Source organism: Bos indicus, chromosome 3, assembly GCF_029378745.1.
Source record: "Bos indicus isolate NIAB-ARS_2022 breed Sahiwal x Tharparkar chromosome 3, NIAB-ARS_B.indTharparkar_mat_pri_1.0, whole genome shotgun sequence".
NCBI lineage: Eukaryota > Metazoa > Chordata > Mammalia > Artiodactyla > Bovidae > Bos > Bos indicus.
Genome location: NC_091762.1, coordinates 42,711,309 through 42,731,097, shown reverse-complemented (window position 1 = coordinate 42,731,097; position 19,789 = coordinate 42,711,309). Strand labels below are relative to the sequence as shown.

Genomic DNA, 19,789 nt, shown 5'->3' with positions numbered 1-19,789 from the left:
TCAGGCCGGAGTGAGACAGCTTTATGTACAGATTGACTTTGCGGCCATGTAATGAGTGAAAAGAAACCATGCTTTTTGGGGGGACCTAATTTTTCTGGTACTGTACAATCCTAAACATTGTACCTAGCTTTCTAAAAAGAGAAATCGTCACTACACCTCCCCAGCGCCAAGTAGACCAGGCAGAGTCCACCGTTCGTGCTCTGCCAGGAGTTTACAGCTAAGGGGTCAGAAGTAAGAGGATCTCTCCTGGACTTCTGGTCTTGTCTTTGTGCTCTTCTCACCAAACCATTTTGATTTCTGAGGTTTCTAGTTTTGTTCCAGGGTATTGTTTCCTCGGTATTGTTGTTTCCTTTTTTTTTTTTTTTTCATTTCAAATGCCCTCACTCCCACCCCTCATCCTAGCCAGTAAGAAATTCAGACTGTGGGTCTCTAATCATCTGGAATGTCTTCACTGAAGCTGCTGGAAACCACTGCTTTCATTCCCACAAAACCAGTGTTATTTTAAAAAAGAAAAAAAAAATAAGAAATGGAAATCTGTTTTATATGTAATGTCACAGTTGTTGACGTTTTTCAATATAATCATATGTTTGTGAAATTGTTTGTACCTTGCAAACTTATGAACCAAACCATATTGGGTTTTCAAAGTGCCTTTGTATCAGAAAATGTATTTGCCAGCATAGAAATGTTCCATCAAAGGTCATGTATGTTTTTTTTTTTTTTTTAATGGGTATTCTGTACAAAATAAGACTCTTGTTAGTAACATATACAGATGTCTTTTTGTGTACTTAAAGCATAGATTTAGATACAGAAAAATTTGCCTTTTATTGCTCTCTCATCAAAAAATAAAAGGTGTTATTTTGCTTTTTAAATCAAATTTGGTTATTAAATTATTTTATGGACTGTTTTCAGAACTTTGCAGATGCTTCTGTTATACAGACAGGTGTTTTGAATTATCACATTTGCTAAATTTCAAATTTCTAAAAAGCTACTGTGTCTATGATAAACTTTCCTGTATTTCTTTGCTGTTTTTAAAGATTATCTTAGTGAAAGGGAAAAGCATGTAGAGTGAAAGCAGAAAAGGTTGTGACAATGTTGATTTGCTTTTTCGTTCTTCAAATGCCAAGTCCTATAATTTGTTTTCCTATGCAAGCATTGCAAAAATACAGTTGCTTTCAGGAATCCTAAAGTGGCATTTTACTGAGTTTGAAGTATTGAAGGTATGGAGTAAATGTGGTAATATAGAACTCCTAACACAAGTATCTTGGAAGTTCATAAATAAGTTGATTTCTAGGTTCTTGTTTATTTGAAAAATAAAATTGCAATTTGAGATAAGTGCTTGAACACTCTACTTAAATATTTCTGTGTTTTACGAAGAAATTGATCTGCATAGATATTTTCCCACTGTACTTCATTTTCTCATAATGTACATTCCCCTTTAACTGAAAGGGAAAAATTTTTTTAATATTTTAATTTTTTGGAGGGGGAACCCTGCAGGATGGAAATGAATGTTTAGAGTGAAGATAAGTAATAAGCACTTTTTCACTAATGTGGCAGAAATCACTGTTGGTTTTGTCTTAAGTTTCAGAGTACCTATTGCCCTACTTCTGACCTACAGTTTATGAAATACACTGTAAACTACAGACTACTTGCTTCTTGCTTTTCTAAACCACTGCAGATTGCCATGAACTATCAATAGTCTCCTTTTTCTGCAGATTGCGTAGTATTTTCAAAGTATTTTTACATACTGCCAGGCAGTTCTGAAGCTTAAAATTCCTGTCAACAGAATGCTTTTAACTAAACAGTTGTTAAGATGTTTCAAGAGGGAAATATAAAAGGAAATGTGCTGATAACGGTACTGCTTTTTCACTGTAAGTATAAGGAGTCACTTGGAAGTTTGCATCCACTGCCAAGCCTGAGACATTCTTTAGGTTTTGGCATATTGTGGAGAGTGACGGGTTTGTATCAAGGGAGGGACTTTGATGTGTGCCTTTAAAAACTAATTATGTGAAACTGTACTGCTACTTAGCATACAGAGGTAATATTTGCATTGGCCTATAAAATTTACCAGCGCACACTGAAGATCCACGTCTGCCCTTCACTGAGTCCTCCGTTCCAAGTGAAGTTTTCTGTCAAAATATGCATCACTTTAACTTTTACACTCTCAGTACACAAGTGCGTGAGTGTGGTTTTTAGGACATTTGACCAAGATGAAACTCTTTATTTTGCACCTGTTATAAGAGATCTCCAATTCATATCATTTAGCAGATTGGCATTAACATTTATGATTTAATTAAATGTTCTTAAACCTGTGTGTACAACAGGAAAACAATTTTTTTTTTCTTACTCTTAGGAAATACTTTTGTCTTCTCAGTTTTCTTGGCACAGATGTATTGCTAAAGTAGATAATTTCACTGAGAAATACTACTTGACTATTCTTATAAAATATATTTAGAATGTCCCTATTGGAGATTCTAATGTTGGGCTAATTTGGGGGGGGGAAATCTGAGATATAATTTTGCTAATATTTTAAGAACCAAAATATACTCTGGAGAACAAATTTGTATTGTTCAGGGAATGTTTACCTTGCCAAGTAAACTTCCCTGAATAGAAATATACCTAAACTAGTTTTGTGTTTTTGCATCTAAGAATACATTGATCGAGATGAAGGGCTCACCCTATTCACAGCTCCTTTCTTTTGTGGGCTCCTCATGTGCTCTGTTGAATGACAGCGTCTAGCTTATCTGTAGCTCAGTGTTCCTCATATCCCCACAGCCTCTTCCGCAGAGACACGAGGAAGTGGAAACAGATGGAACTGGCATTTCCCGTATACCTGGAATGCTCCAGCATTCTTCAAAGCCTGTTTGTGTACACCAGTAGCCAAAATACTGTGACTTTTGTGCACCTTTGTTAAACAGCCAAATCACTGACTCCAGATGCAGTTGATCAGAGTTCTATAATTTTTTTAACCTCCTACAGAATAATCAATTTAATAGATATTATTAATATGGTAGCATCCTCTTACATAATTCTGGGGCTTAAGAATAAAAATAATTCATCGCTGAACATAGAATTTTAGAATTTTACATCCAAGGAGACTGTCCGTAGAAGCAGTCTTGTTCTACCTCTCATTTTACAGATGAGAAAACTGAAGCCCAGAAATGCTGTCATTTGCTCCAGGTCACAGAGATAATTATAGTGGCACAGTCAAGACCAGAATCCAGGTTTTCTGACTCCAAGTCAAGAGTTCTTTCTACTCTTCTGTGCTGTGTCTCCAGTGTAATAATATTTGCCTTCATGTAAATGTGATGAAGAAGCATTTTTAAATAAAAGACATCTGACCTCCATTTTTGGTACATTAAGGCACTTTATAAATGGAGTTTTACTGTCTTATTTTTCATAGCAAATTATGAGGTTTAGAATATTATTTCCATAGTATTCTGTATGAAAGATATAATTAATTTTTTACTCTTTTTTACTTTTCTACTCTTGTGTAACCAGTTCCTGATTTTTTTTTTTTTTTTTAAATAGTGACATCTCTCCATTGGATACTTTTAACTTGTGAGTAAATTTTTCTGTTTATTGCTCAAGACTAAATCCAATTTAAGGCCTGCTTAGTTTATTTTGTTTATGTTCTGTGAATTGATGCTTTTTAGAAACCAGGCTAATTCACAGGTCATATCATTTCATTCTTATATTACTTTAAATTTTCAGCCACTGGAGGGATCTTGAATTCTTAACATTATTCTCAGAGCCACACAAAATTGGGCATTAAATGTTGTATAGAACAAAACAAAAATTTTAACAGGGTAGAATTTTGAAGTCTTACAGAGAATCCCAAATGCTAAATTGCAACGTTCAACTCTTCATTAAAAGCATTACCTTGAGAAAGTTAAACTTTGTTTTTCTTTTTGTCACTGTCTTCAAAACAAATTATTTTTCAATTCACAAGAACTTTGGCAAAAAAAAGGAAATTATTTTATTCGTCGAAGAACATTCAATGTAAGTTTTATTCAGAGAAGATTGTTTGAAGACATGATCCCCCAAAATCTCTACCACAGAATCAAGACAATGAAAAATTATGGCAAAAAAGTATTTGCAGATAAGCGTAGTTTTATTTACTATAAATCAATGTATCTTTGACGAGGGTATCTTTGGTTTATGTTTCACCGTTTCCTAACTACAGATTATACAGAAAGAACACCCTTTTGTTAAGTATTTATGTATCAGGCTCTCTGTATGGCCTCTTTCATGTTATCACATGTAAAACCCTTATATTTTCATTAAAAAAAAATGTTGCATGATTTTGATTGATAGATCTTTTTCAAATGTATTTTATTTTCTGATTCTCCTAATATGCTTATGAGGAAGAAATTCATAACTCCATTTTACAGATGAGGAGGCTGTTTTGAGAGAATGTAAATGAACTGACTGGGGAATGGCCAGTAGTAGAGTACTGATTCTAGATCGAGTACTTTTTAGTGACAACTACTCTGTTTTTTGTATGTCATTCTATAGTGATTTAAAGATCCAGGAAGTTATATCAGACTTAAATACACTCTCCCATACAATTATGAGGCTTCCCAGCTGGCTCAGTGGTAAAAAATCCGCCTGTCAAGCAGGAGATGCAGGTTTGATCCCTGGGGAAGGAAATGGCAACCCACTCCAGCATTTTTGCTGGGAAATCGCACAGTCCATGGGGCCGCAAAGAGTTGGACACGACTGAGTGACTAAGCACAGCACAAAGCGTTTGTTTAGACTCATTCCTTCTTTGGATCCTCTCCTACGCTTACTACCTTTGCCATTTAACTTAAACTCTGCAGACTAAAATGAATAATCAGAGGTCCTTTAAGCACTTTTGAGACCATTTTTTTGAAAAATGTAAAATGTTTTCTTGATACAGAGTTAACTGCTTAAAAGGGACTGACTCAAGTGTCAGTGCCAGTGTGAGTGAAGAGGAACACCTCCTGGCCAAGAGACATTAAATTAATTGGTAGGAAGTTGTCTTCTAAGAAGTACAGATGATTTTGCACTGCATGAGAGGGATTTGTACAATTTGATTTACATTACATTTTATAGACTTTATAGCTCTTCAAAAGGAAGAAATATATTTCATAATTAGTATTAATCTATGCTTAAACTTAATATTTAACTGTGAACTCTTCCCATGGCTTTGAAAATTTTAATATTTGTAACTTTGATCATGGTGGAAAGTCTGTAAAAAAAAAGAATGTCTTTGTCTCATACATCCTATTATCACCAAATTTAGCATGAATTTACACTTACATGTTCAGTTAAATGTTTGGTTAACCAGTGAGTAACTATTGTAGGCAGCAGTGGATACACAAGTAAGGTAAAACCAGTAATTTACTGTTTATTACAGAAGACATCTTAACTTTTCTTTGGCATTTTTGCACTGATAAGTGACTTTATATTCACTATGGCCTTTTTTTTTTTTTTTTAAAGTCACCCTGTAAGCTACTCCTTCATTTTAATACAGGAACAGTGGGAATACAGAGATGTTTTCCATTTTGCAAGCTGTGTTAGGACAGCAATTTGGTAGAACTGGGACAGTGGAGCCTGGATCACCTGAGTTTGTATTTTGTGTATTTTGAATGAGAAACCACAGTCTCTCTTTTTATAGGAAATTGCCATATTCCTATTATCCAACACTTTAAGGGCCTGTGTATAACATTCTATTTCATTTATCCCAGATGCATTTTCATCCAAAACTCTTTCAAATGTCTATCTTCAAAGTGCTTCTATAAAAGCAACACTACATGTATTCATGAACTGATTTAAATATTCCTACGGTAGTTTATATCTTCTTTTGCCCCTCTAAATACTAAATTTTAGTAGAGCTTCTGTTTCTTATTTTGTCTCTTTTCATTACTGCTGCCAATGTAAAACTTCTCTTAAAAATCTTTGTTTTGAATGTATATGAATTTTATGTATCATATGTCAGTTAGACTCAGTATTCTGTTTTGAACTAAACATATCCTGTCAAGAGCTTGTTGTGTAGTCTCATCGCTTCCTCTAACAGCAACAAATTTAGTGATATATCTGCCCAAGTGATATTTTGCCCCAACATTTGTGAGTCTGATCAACAAACAGAATGAGTCTTCTATATCAGAAATACTGTGAATGAAAAGCTGCCAAATCCCTTCTTGGTATATTTTAAATACCCCTACAACACTTTACCTCCCTGTCTTTAATGGTTTAAACATATGGCCAAGTTTGATTTGGGTTTGATTCCTTTGGTGAAGAGTACATCATCAAAACATTTCTAAATAAACATTTGAGCACAAGGCTAGGTTGGAATGTCAAAGACTATATTGTAATTTGGTTTGAATATACTAGAGTGAGCAATTTTGATTTGCCTAAGAACAACAAATTCCAAATGTGTATTTCACTTTTTTCTACTTGAAGACATTCATGTATTTTGTTTAACCTCAGATATATTTAAAAATAATAATAAATGATTGTTATCAAAATTCTTCCAATAAAATTTCTGTTAAAAAGTCTTTACCTGGATTGTCTATTCATTTGATGAAGCTCCAATACTTTGGCCACCTGATGTGGAGTTGCCTCATTGGAAAAGACCCTGATGCTGGGAAAGATTGAGGGCAGGAGGAGAAGGGGGCAACAGAGGATGACATGGTTGCTTGGCATCATCAACTCAATGGACATGAGTTTGAGCAAATTCTGAGAGATGAAGGACAGGGAAGCCTGGTGTGCTGCAGTCCAAGGGGTTGCAAAGAGTTGGACACAACTGAGTGAGTGAACAACAACAACCTGCGTTGTCTATTAGTTTGATGAACTGAAAAGACCACTGTGAATTTAAGTTACCGGAACAGATTCTGGAGGGCTTAGGGAATGTAAGGGAAAGAATGATTCTCAGGGCCCAGGGACAGCAAAACTGATCAGGAGAGAGGAGCTAGCAGGAGACTTGGAAATGTCTCGACACTGAAGCTCCTCACTGTAAATCCTCCTACTCATTATTTTACCTCATAAACAAATCTCAAAGTATCTCCAGATATTTAACCTCAAATTATTTTCTCACCTTGTTCTCTATCATCTCAGCGTACAGGAAATGAAGACCAAAAACATCTGACCATTATCCTTCCAAATTTTTCCCTCTAATCAGAAGAAATTCTTTTTTAAACTAACTTCGCAAAACCCCAGATCCCACTCATCCCATCTTCTCAAACATACTCTTATCCAAGCAGTCTCTTCCTTACCATCAATCTATGCTATACAGTGAGGGCTTTATCCTCAGTGTGTGTGTTGTCAAGTATCTCACGTGTCTATATGCACTTCTGCTTGCTCTCTAACCATTTCTGTGGTGCTTAGTAATACGGCTTCACTCCTTCCTAGTTTGTAGAGGTAATCAGAAGCCATCAGTGGCTTACTTCTTGTCACGCCCTGGCAGGACTACCAGCATCTCTAATTTTACTTTCCCCACTCAAATCTCTTCAACTACCATTTCTGTTCAGAATTCCTTAAAGAATTCTTAGAAATCTAAATACTGCCTTTGCCAAAATTCTTAGAAATCTAAATACTGCCTTTGCCACCTTCCATATCCTGAATCCCCTATCAAAAAATCCTCATTGATTGGGAATCTTTTAAACTCACCTTTGCATTCCCACTGCCCTGTCTAGTACTTCATTGCTGTGTGCAGAGTCACAATGTGGAATTGTCTGATTTCTCTCCTATTCAAATAGTGTCCGACTCTGCTGCTGCTGCTGCTGAGTCACTTCAGTCATGTCCGACTCTGTGCGACCCCATAGACGGCAGCCCACCAGGCTCCCCCGTCCCTGGGATTCTCCAGGCAAGAACACTGGAGTGGGTTGCCATTTCCTTCTCCAATGCATGAAAGTGAAAAGAAAGTGAAGTTGCTCAGTCACGTCCAACTCTTAGCGACCCCATGGACTGCAGCCTACCAGGCTCCTTCGTCCATGGGATTTTCCAGGCAAGAGTGCTGGAGTGGGTTGCCATTGCCTTCTCCGTGTCCGACTCTAGCCACCTCCATTTCAGCACACATGCACAAACAGCCTCAACACACCACAAAAACAATTCTGGCCTTAGCCAGGAAGTACACGGAATTTCTGCTGAATCAGACGCCTAAGTTCTTTTCAAACATATCCCCTATCCTGGTTTCCTGACTACCTTCTGCTGGCCCTTTTGCATAGTGGACTTTGACCTCCTAGAGCTGAAGCACCTGCCAGGGATGCCCTGCCCTGCTTTTCCTGTGCTCTCTGGAAGCAGCCTCTGGCCTAAGGGAAGTCTACAGTGGTCTGTCAACAGCCCATTAGAGCAGCCCTTTCTGTTTACATACATGTTTAGGCAAATTATTTACTATAACAGTTCATTACCCAATCTTTGAGTTTTTGCTTCCTTCCCCCAGAAGCCAACTTGTGTTATACTAATGAAGTAAGCTACCCAGTTTCCACTTTTAATTCCTTTAGCTCAAGAATCTTGAGTGGTTGTCTTAAATGCTCATCAAATACAAATTCCTCTGAATAATTTCAGCAACTTGTAATGCTTTTCTTTCCCTCCTTATTCAATCTCATTACTCATGATATGGAATAAGCAAACTTTGCATTACTCTAGACCAAAGAAACAGGAAAGAAAGGGAGAAGAAGCAAGCAGGTTTAACAGATTAGACAGAATGACAGTAATTTACTATTTTTCATTCTGCATGAAAAAGAGAAAAAGACAACACCATTTTAATAGGATTCTAGCTCATTCAAATACTCTGTCAGCTCATCCAGCTCTACTTCTACACTTTAAAGATAATTTACCATGAAGTTCAGGCTTTAATAAAGTCCTATAACCAATAGCAGTTGGTATAATAGTATAACAATACTCTGGCACAGTTTAAGCAATCAAAATTTATTGAAAAAAATGGGTGAATTTTGCTTTTAATATAAAGTTTAGCACCTCTTTGAAAAATAGTACTATATGGATAGGCAAAGTGAACTGTATTCTTTGTAGGGGAGTCACTGCTAAAGCCAGAAGAAAAACAAAATAATATGAAAACAAAAGCATTCCCCAAAATATTTCCTGACTTTAGGTAAGTCAGGAAAGCATAGGTACGGTTTCAGTGCAATTAGAACCCTGCCATTTGACCCGGACTTTTGAAAACATTGCAACTGCTTCTAAAACTATAATAATAAGGTCTGTCTGATTAGCCATTACGGTGTTTTTCTACTCTAAGCATTGTTAGATCAGATTGTTGTTCAAGTTCACAGAGGTTATCTGTCTTGTATGTGCATCATACTACTTCCCTTTAAGCAATAATTTGTACACAGTTCATATTGATTTCCTCAGAGCTTCAAAACAAGACAAAGTCACTACATTTGTAGTTAAATCAGAGCAAAGACTTCCCGTTGGCTTCCAAAGACAATCTGGTAGTGGTGGCCACCAACTAAGGAAACCCACAAGAACAACAACTGAGAGAAGAATTTTTCTATTTGAGTTATGATTTCAAAAGGGTAGTGTATCTCCCTGTTGCTTTCTTCCTCTGTCCGCCTCTGCACATGGGTCAGAATGTAAGCCCAATCATGAAAGAGTCACAGAGCAACAGAATAAACGGAACTCCAAGTTTCTGAACAGAGCACCAAAAAAAAAAAAAAACCTAGGGAACAGGGAAGTAGCGAGATCATGAAGAGGAGCTCAGGAAAGCAACTTGGAGGAGTCAATGATCAACCCCAAGTTTCACACTCAAGTCAGTAAGGCTTGTATCTGATCCTACCTGGCATACCAAAAGACTAAATTATCCAACTGTCTAGGTCCCAGCCTGGGTCACATAAACTTGAGATAGATCAAAAAAGAACTGCAGTCCTTGAAAACCCAACTGACACTGGAACCTCAATCCATAGAAGGTGGACTAGTAATTGCATCCTGCACCTAACCAGGCTCATTGCCTGCTAAAACACAAACCACAGAATCTAAACAAGAACCAGAATCTCATAATATTCAACATGTTCAAGCTACAATCCAAATTGGCAAAGTGCCACGAAAATTTCAACTTCCAGATGAAAAACAATCAACAGATACCATGGCTGAGATGATACCAAAGTTGGAATTATTGGACAAAGACTTTAAAGCAACTATTACAAAAATGCTTGAACAAGCAATCACTTATCTTGCAACAAAAGTTAAAACAGAAAACTGCAGATATAAAAAGAACCAAATGGAAATTTTAAAACAGTATCCAAAATTAAAATCAAGTCAACAGCAGAATGAAGACAGAGAAGTCAGTGAACTTGAAAATATATCAATAAAAATGATCCATACTAAATAACAGAGAAAATAGATTGGAAGAAAAACAAAACAAAACAAAACAGAGCTCAGAGACCTGTGGGACAATAAGAAATGTCTTAACACTTTTGTTATCAGATGCCCAGAAGGAGAGGACTCTACATACAATGATGAAGCAGAAGTGCTGAAAAAAATATTTGAAGAAACAATGGCTGGTAACTTCCCAAATTTGGTGACATAAAGCTAAGATACAGGAAGCTAAGCAAATGCCCAAAGGATAAATGCTAAAATATCCACATGAAATGCAACATGATCAGATAATTACAATCAAAATTCACAAGCTTTACATAAATGTTAAGTTCATTCTGACATTCATATAAAAAGGCAAAGGAACTAAACTAGATACAATTTTGAAAAAAGAGAAAACTAGAGGAATTATACTAGCTGCTTTTAAGATTTACCATAAAGCTAAAGAAATCAAGACAGTGTGCTATTACAGAAGGGAGAGAGACACAGACCGACAGAATAGCAAAGGGTTCAGAAATAGATCCACACAAATACGGTCAACATAATTATGGCAAACGGATTTTGACAACAGCACAGAAACAGTTCAATAATGATAGTCTTTTTAAACAAACAGTGTTGAAGCAATTGAATATCTCCATGCAAAAAAAGAAAAAAACAACTTTCATCTAAAACTCACACTTCAGATAAAAATTAACAAAATATACTACAGGTAAGTGTAAACTACAAAACTGTAAAAAATGTTAGAAGAAAACATAGGATAAAATCTACATGTCCTTGAGTTTGCTTATTGGTTCTTATACAATGTAACAGAAACATGATCAAGAAAAAGTTAATAAACTGGATTTCATCAAAATGAAAAACTTGTGCTTTGCAAAGACATAGTTAAGGAAATAAAAGGACAAGCTACAGATTAGGAGAAAATATTTACAAATCACAATCTGACAAAGAACTTATATCCAGTAGGTATGTGTGCTAAGTCGCTTCAGTCATGTCCGATTCTTCGCGACCCTATGGACTGCAGACTGCCAGGTTCCTCTGTCCATGAAATTTCCCAGGCAAGAATGCTAGCGTGGGTTACCATGCCCTCCTCCAGGGGATCTTCCTGACCCAGGGATCGAATCTGTGTCTCTTAGGTTTCCTGCGATGGCAGGCAGGTTCTTTACCACTAGTGCCACCTGGGAAGCTCTATATCCAAAATAGATAAAGAATAATCAAAATTTAACCATAAGAAAATTCAAATTAAAAACGGGCAGAAGGCATGAACAGATGTTTCATTAAGCAGGGTATAAAAATGGTAAATAAATACATGAAAAGATGTTCAACATTATTAGCCACCAGGAAAATGCAAATTAAAATTATGATGATATACCACAACACACCTATTAGAAGAGCTAAAATAAAAAAACTGTCAATATGAAGTGCTGACAAAGATACACAGCAATGGGAACTCTCACATTGCTTGCAAGAAAGCAAAATGACATAGGCACTCTGGAAATCATTTTGGCAGTTTTTTATAAGCTTAAATGTACATTTATCATATGATGCAGCAATTGCACTGTGGGGTGTCTATTCTAGAGAAATAAAAATCTACATTCATACAAATAACAGTATGTGACTATTTTAACAACTATATGTATAACTGCTAAAAACTGAAAAAAACCCAAATCTCTTTCAAATAGTTAATGGATAAAGAATATTGTGTCTATATGAGACTGCTACTTAGCAATTTAAAAAAAATGAACTTCTGACACATAACAATAACTTGGATGCATCTTAAACAGCATTTTATTGAAAGAAGCCAGTCTCATTTACATGATATTCTCAAAAGGACAGAACTACAGAGAAATCAGATCAATGGTTGCCAGGCATTATAGGTGGGTAGAAGGGGCGAACATAAAGGGAAAGGGTGAAGGTGTGTTTGTGAGAGAGAGAACTAGTCTGTGTCTAGATTATGAAAGCAGTTTCACTGTGTAATAGTTTAAAATAGCATTAAACTATTTGATGAATAGTGCACATTTTTCATTTTACAATTTCATTTATTGAGGTTAGATTACATAAAGATTAGATTTGGCAAAATGAGCAAATAAAAACACAGGCACTCAATTCAATTTCAAATAAATATTTTCTTAAGTGTCCCAAATATTGAATGGAACATAAACGTATTTTAAAAAGTTGTTGACCTGAAATTCAGCTTAAATGCATAAGCCTATTTTATCTGGAAAACATAACAGAAAAATGCACAGATCCTGAATTTATACAACTTAATGAATTTTGGTAAATATTTATACGCATACAATCAACACCAGGTCAAGATACAGAAGCTTTCCATGACCACAGTGCCTTTCTGTCTCCTAGTCACTCGTCACTCCTCACTCTCTCTCTTCTTCTAGTCACTCTTACTCTCTCCGTAACAACTGTTTTCAAGCACTGTTTTGCCTGTTGCTATAATTCATATAAATGGAAGTGTACCCTTTTATGTCTGGTTTCTTTCACCTGTTTTTAAAATTCACTCAGGTTTTTTGTGTCAGCAGTGGTTCATTCTGTTTTACGGTAAAGTAATATTCCATTGCAAAACATACTACAATTTTTAAGTCCATTGTCCTGTAAAGGACACATGGCTTGGTTCCAGTTTGGGGCTATGAATGAATAAAGATACAAAGTTATAAACATTCATGGACTATTTTTGTCAGTAGGTTTTCATTTCTTTTCAGTAAATACATAGGACTGGCTTTGAAACTTCATGGGGCAGTTGTATGTTTAATTTATATGAAACTGCTAGTTTCCAAAGTAGTTGTACCAATTTATATACCTACCAGTAATGAGATTTTCAGTTATTACATCCCCTGGCAACTTAATATTTTTGACATTCTATTGGCTTTTCTTTACTATTTGTCCATTTTCTATTTTACCAGTTTTTGCTCTTATGTGAAGTATTTGCTTCCTTCTCAGTCAGTTCAGTTGCTCAGTTGTGTCTGACTCTTTGTGACCCCATGCACGACAGGCTTCCCTGTCCATCACCAACTCCTGGAGCATACTGAAACTCATGTCCATCGAGTCGGTGATGCCACCCAACCATCTCATCCTCTGTCATTCCCTTCTCCTCCTGCCTTCAATCTTTCGCAGCATCAGGGTCTTTTCCAGTGAGTCAGTTCTTCACATCAGGTGGCCAAAGTATTGGAGTTTCAGCTGCAGCATCAGCCCTTCGAATGAATATTCAGGACTGACTTCCTTTAGGATGGATCTCCTTGCAGTCCAAGGGACTCTCAAGAGTCTTCTCCAACACCACAGTGCAAAAGCATCAATTCTTCGGCACTCAGCTTTCTTTATGGTCCAACTCTCATATCCATACATGACTACTGGAAAAACCATAGCTTTGACTAGATGGACCTTTGTTGGTAAAGTGATGTCTTTGCTTTTTAATATGCTGTCTAAGTTGGTCATGGCTTTTCTTCCAAGGAACAAGTGTCTTTTAATTTCATGGCTGCAGTCATCACCTGCAGTGATTTTGAAGCCCAAAGATATAGTCTCTCACTGTTTCCACTGTTTCCCTATCTATTTGCCATGAAGTGATGGGACTGGATGCCATGATCTTAGTTTTCTTAATGTTGAGTTTTAAGCCAACTTTTTCACTCTCTTCTTTCACTTTAATCAAGAAGCTCTTTAGTTCTTCTTCGCTTTCTGCCACAAGAGTGGGGACATCTGAGTATCTGCGGTTATTGATATTTCTCCCGGAAATCTTGATTCCAGCTTGTGCTTCATCCAGCCTGGCATTTCACATGATGTACTCTGCATGTAAGTTAAATAAGCAGGGTGACAATATACAGCCTTGACATACTCCTTTCCCGATTTGGAACCAGTCTGCTGTTCTATGTCCAGTTGTAACTGTTGCTTCTTGACCTGAATACAGATTTCTCAGGAGGCAGGTCAGGGGTCTGGTATTCCCAGTTCTTTAAGAATATTCCACAGTTTGTTGTGATTCATACAAAGGCTTTGGTGTACTCAATAAAGCAGATGTTTTCCTGGAACTCTCATGCTTTTTCGATGATCCAGCAGATATTGGCAATTTGATCTCTGGTTCCTCTGTCTTTTCTAAATCCAGCTTGAACATGTGGAAGTTCACAGTTCACATACTGTTGAAGCCTGGCTTGGAGAATTTTGAGCATTACTTTGCTAGTGTGTGAGATGAGTGCAATTGTGCAGTAGTTTGAGCATTCTTTGGCATTGCCTTTGGGATTGGAATGAAAACTGACATTTTCCAGTCCTGTGGCCACTGCTGAGTTTTCCAAATTTGCTGGCATACTGAGTGCAGCACTTTCAGCTCATCGTCTTTTAGGATTTCAAATAGCTCAACAGGAATCCCATCACCTTCACTAGCTTTGTTCGTAGTGATGTTTCCTAAGGCTCACTTGATTTTGCATTCCAGGATGCTTCCTTCTAATTACTTAAAATTTAATACACTCTGCTTTTCCAGAATTGGATCACTGATTTTAAAACTTTCTTCTTTTCTAAAGCAGTAAATTTCTAAATACTACTTTATCTGAATCCCACAAATTTTCACATTTTGTTTATGTTTTTACTCAGAAATACATTCTTTTATCTCCAAATTTTGGGACTTTTAGAGATATTTTTTTTTTTTTGCCAGCAATTTTTATTTAATTTCAGTGTGGTCAATAGCCAAGCTTACGGTCTACTTTCATAAGTGTTTCATGTGTGCTTGAAAATATCTATTCTACCACTGTTGACTGTAGTGACCTAACAATTTGACCTAAATGGTTGGTTTGTTCAAATCAATACTTTTACTGATATTGTTTACTTCTATCAGTTGCTGACAGAAGGTTGTTAAAATCCCCAACTTTGTGGATTTGTCTGCATCTTCGTTCAATTTTGCCAATTTTTGCCTTATGTATTTTCAAGCTGGTATTCAATGCATACACATGCAGGATTGTCTTCTTGATGAACTGCCCATTTTCTTTATGAAAAGTATATCTCTAGTATACTCCTTCTTTTTAAGTCTATTTTGTCTTATGCTGATACAGCCACTTGTTTTCTTATGCTTACTGTTTGTATTGTTTATTTTTTCCCTATTCTTCTACTTTCATCCAGAGTCTTTATATATAAAGTTTAACTCTTGTAGACAACATATAGTTGAGCCTTTGAAAAAAAAACTACTCCTTTTGGTTGGACTACTTAATTTACAACTGTGATACCAATAAGCAATTATTGATTTGGCTGGATTTAAGTCTTCCATTCCACTATTTGCTTGTTCTTTGTCCTATGTTTTTTAATGTTTATTTCCTCCTTTCCTGTCCTCTTTTGGTTAATTATATGTCTTTCAGTATTTAATTCTTCTCATTTTTTTTAACTTCTGCCAAGTGTGTGTGTGTGTGTGTGTGCTTTTTTTTTTTTTTTGGTAGTAGTTGCCAAAGGATTAGAATATATATCCTTAACACAGTCTACCTACAGTTATTATTCTACTACTTCAAATAAAATGTAATAATCCTGAAACTGTATAATTCCCTTTCCCCCTGCAACTTGTGTTATTGTTTGCACATATTTTATAGCTAAATACATGCCACAATACTATGTTAAATTGTCAGTTGTCTTTTAAAAGGGAAAGTCGCTCAGTTGTGTCCTACTCTTTGCAACCCCATGGACTATACAGTCCATGGACTTCTCCAAGCCAGGATACTGGAGTGGGTAGCCATTCCCTTCTCCGGGGGATCTCCCCAACCCAGGGATTGAACCCAGGACTCCCGCATTGCAGGCGGATTCTTTATCAGCTGAGCCACCAGGGAAGCCCAAGAATACTAGCTCTTCCCAAGCCAGGAATCGAACTGGGATCTCCAGCACTGCAGGCAGATTCTTTATCAACTGAGCTATCAGGAAAGCCCAATAGCTTTTAAAAACATAAAGCAAAGAAAATCTGATAGTCATTTATACTTACATTTTATTATTTCCTTTCTTTCAGCTGTCATTTACCTTCAACCCAAAACACTTCCCTCAGCTTTCCTTGTAGTGTGCGTCTGCTGGTGACTAATTCTGCTTTCATGAAGATTGTTTAATTTGTATTTTTCTGTCCTATTTGTTTTCTGTTCTGCTTCTGGGGACCCAATCACATATATGTTGAATTGCTTGATACTGCCTCACATGGCATTGAGGTTCTGTGCTCTTTTATTCTTCCCTCCAACCTTTTTTCCTCAGAAAATTTCTGTTCATCATCTGCACTCTGTTGTTAACTTCAACCATTTGGGGTTTTCTCTTTGTTTCCATTACTCTGCTAAGAGTACTCAGTTACATTAATTCACTACAACCACTTTTCCTTTTCATACTTGAACACAGTTCTGAGCTGCTTTGAAATCCTTGTTGGCTAATTCCAATATCTGGGTTGGTAGGATCTCTTTTTACTGTGTGTTTTTCTCTTTTTGACCTTAAGTCATATTTTCCTATTTCATTGCATGCCTCATAATATTTTATAGCATTCGAGGCATTGTTGATAGATTGATTCATTTTGTTATTATGCTCTGGAAATGATAAGCTTTGTTCTAGCAGGCAGGTAATTATTGGCTAGTCACTTTGATTTTATGGAGGCTTGATTTCACATTATGTTAAAGATTCTGTCTTTAGTTTTAGCACAAATCCTTAGCCCTAGGCACAGCCTTTACTGCTAATAAACAACCATTCTAGGGATTTGATGCAAAGTCTAAGGTACAAGCTTTCTAACTTGTTGGGATTCAAACTCTTGAGTTCTCTTGCAACAGAGAGCAACAATCTCTGCTTAGCTTTTTCAGTCTCCCAGCTACAGCTTTCCATCAGGTTCACTGGAGTCTTCCCTGCACATGCACAATGCCAGAGTTAGCCAAAGATTTAAGAGGAGATCATGCAGATTAGAAGTCTCCTCCCTCAGTGCCACCTTCATTTCTAGAATTTTCTCCTTCAGTATACAGCTCCTCCAGCAGCAGCCAATTCCAACAACTCAAGTCATTAAGACTTAAACTTTCTCTTCCATTCTAGCCTCCCACTCACCAGACTGACTGGTAAATTCCCTGAGGGAAAAATCATGTAAGTATAGTTCTCTTACTACTTCTGGTCACTCCTTGGTGCCTTTAGACAGTTATTTGTTATATTTTCCCAGAGTTTATCATTGGGAGAGTTTGTACATTGCAACCTATTCCACCACTACCCAAATCAGAAGTCCTTCATTTTATAATTCTTCACTGTTTAATTTAATGCTTTAGAAAAAAAATACAGAACTGTTACTTAAATGTCCTTGGGTCTCTCTTATTTTGCATCTGACAGATTGAAAATAGAATGGTTCACATATATTAAAATATCTTTTATCTCAAATGAAGTAACTCAAAATAATCTCCTATTAATTGTTGCTCCCAGAAAAGAGGGAAGTAGTTGATGAACTTTAGTGAATCTATTGAGCAAAGAGGTCAGATAAACTGATTAGGCCATGGAAACAGAGTTGACTGACCTTGAACAATATAGGAGTTAGGGGAACTGACCCTTCCATGCAGTTGAAAACATCTGTGGTTCCATGTCCATGGATTCAACCAACTGCAGATTCAACCGACCGGACTGTGCAGTACTCAGTATGTATTTTGTGGACCTACACAGTTCAAACCTGTGTTGTTCAAGGGTCAACTGAAATCAGTTAGACCAACTGAAGCAAGGCCATGGAGCAAGGCTATTTCTATTTTGAACTGACAAAAAGTGTAACACTTCATAGTCATGAAACATAATAAATGGAGTGTGATTTACAACTAGGAAGAAGAATGTGGCTACTTGCATACATAGGGAGGCATATTAACTGTTAAGTGATATGACAAATCTTGACCAATCTATTGCTGTCTTCAAGCTTAAATTTTTAAAAATTTTATTTTGTAGTCAGCAAATTTTCCACTTTTCAGCATGGATGTGAAAGATGCTATTTAAAACCAAACAGCAACTGTTCATGGCTGCCTGAACATTTATAATTCAATAATTATATAACCTCCAAAATACAGCAGAATACGAGGCACATAATTAGGACGTCAGCTAAACAACACAAAGCAATGCAAAAGGATGTCATTCTGTGGCGTGTGCTCAGCTGAGCCCTAAGTAAGTGGGACTGTTGGCTGGTAACATATTCTTCTCATCTCTGTTTATATGTATTAATACCACATGCTGTCAGGACAATGTATCTTGCAGTCAGGACATCAGACTTTTTAAGAGAGAAGAAAGTTCTATCTTGTATAAACTGGTTTCATAAACAGACATTGCCTTTAAATGATTCTGTCTATGGCTATCTAGCTGTAAGTTCTCCAGTTTGGTCTGTTCCACTTATGTTCATCCTGAAAAACTGCCAAATTAGCAGCAACAACTGATGATATCACAGGGTAAAAACTCATTGACACAGGAAACCAAGCACTGTTGGAGTATCTTTCTTCTTGGTCACTCAATTTATACTTATTAGGTAAACCAAAAGACCTATTGGATTTGTTACACAAATACATGTATGTGTATATATGACTGAAATTAACATCTCACAATAGAAGATGCCTGTATTCAGAGTCCACCAATGCTTTGGGCTTCTGAGCTATTTTCTGGTATGGTAAACAGACTTAGCATCTCCATCTCCAGTGGATGCAAGCTGCCTCCAGTGATAATCAAGGAATGCAATGGTCCTCCCAAGTCCACAGTAGACATCTGCTGCAAAGTGCCTGCTGCAATTTTCTGGTCCTCAGCGCCAACCCTGGCTAAGCCAACACAGAGTGTCTCCTCGGTGACTGCTATTAAAAGAAAAACAAAGATGCCACCATTCAATTCAGTAAATGCATTATCCTGAATCCACTCAAACTAACACTAGTACTAAAAATACATTTAAAGAAGTCCCAAATAAGTCGCAAATATATTAAATCTCCTTTAGTCACTCATTATAGACATACTATCTGCTGATTTATCTAAGGCTTTTCTAAATTATTTGCACTGCTGCTGCTGCTGCTAAGTCGCTTCAGTCGTGTCCGACTGTGCAACCCCAGTCGTGTGCAACCCCAGAGACGGCAGCCCACCAGGATCCCGTCCCTGGGATTCTCCAGGCAAGAACACTGGAGTGGGTTGCCATTTCCATTTGCACTACCTAACATTTAAAGTAAAGTAGTACTTCCTAACTTTACCATTTCGGAATTCCAAAGACTTACTTTAGTTTAAAATTTTAGGACTTGATGAATAATTACCTGTATCCATACTCTATCACATAGCATTTGTCTTTAACTAGGTTCTGAGTGGACAGTGTTTATTACATGATTATACTGTAAATAAAATGTTTGAGATATTTTCACATTGACCAAGATATACTGGAAAAAGCAGAAGATTATGAGATAAATACATAGATTTGAGTCTGTGCTTGACCATTCCGCTATATGACAAACCTTCAGTTTCTTCTTTTTTGTGGGAAAACTATCCTTCATAAAGGGTGGTTTAAGGACTAAGATAATAGATATGAAAGTACTTAGTA

At 36.6% G+C, this 19,789-nt stretch overlaps 2 protein-coding genes across 6 annotated transcripts in view; one reads left to right on the top strand and one right to left on the bottom strand.

The window, feature by feature from the left end:
• Positions 1–6,521, top strand: part of SLC30A7 (solute carrier family 30 member 7) — a 99,714-nt gene extending 93,193 nt beyond the window's left edge. Inside the window, exon 11 of the mRNA XM_019956971.2 lies at positions 5–6,521. Coding sequence (XP_019812530.1) covers positions 5–52 — 48 coding nt within the window. The 3' untranslated portion in view covers positions 53–6,521. The remainder of the gene's footprint in view (positions 1–4) is intronic.
• A 5,527-nt stretch (positions 6,522–12,048) lies between these two features.
• DPH5 (diphthamide biosynthesis 5) overlaps positions 12,049–19,789 on the bottom strand; it is a 45,871-nt gene continuing 38,130 nt past the window's right edge. For all 5 annotated transcript variants that reach the window (XM_019956970.2, XM_019956968.2, XM_019956969.2 and 2 more), the window contains one exon: positions 12,049–19,064. In XM_019956970.2, coding sequence (XP_019812529.1) covers positions 18,841–19,064 — 224 coding nt within the window. In that variant the 3' untranslated portion in view covers positions 12,049–18,840. The remainder of the gene's footprint in view (positions 19,065–19,789) is intronic.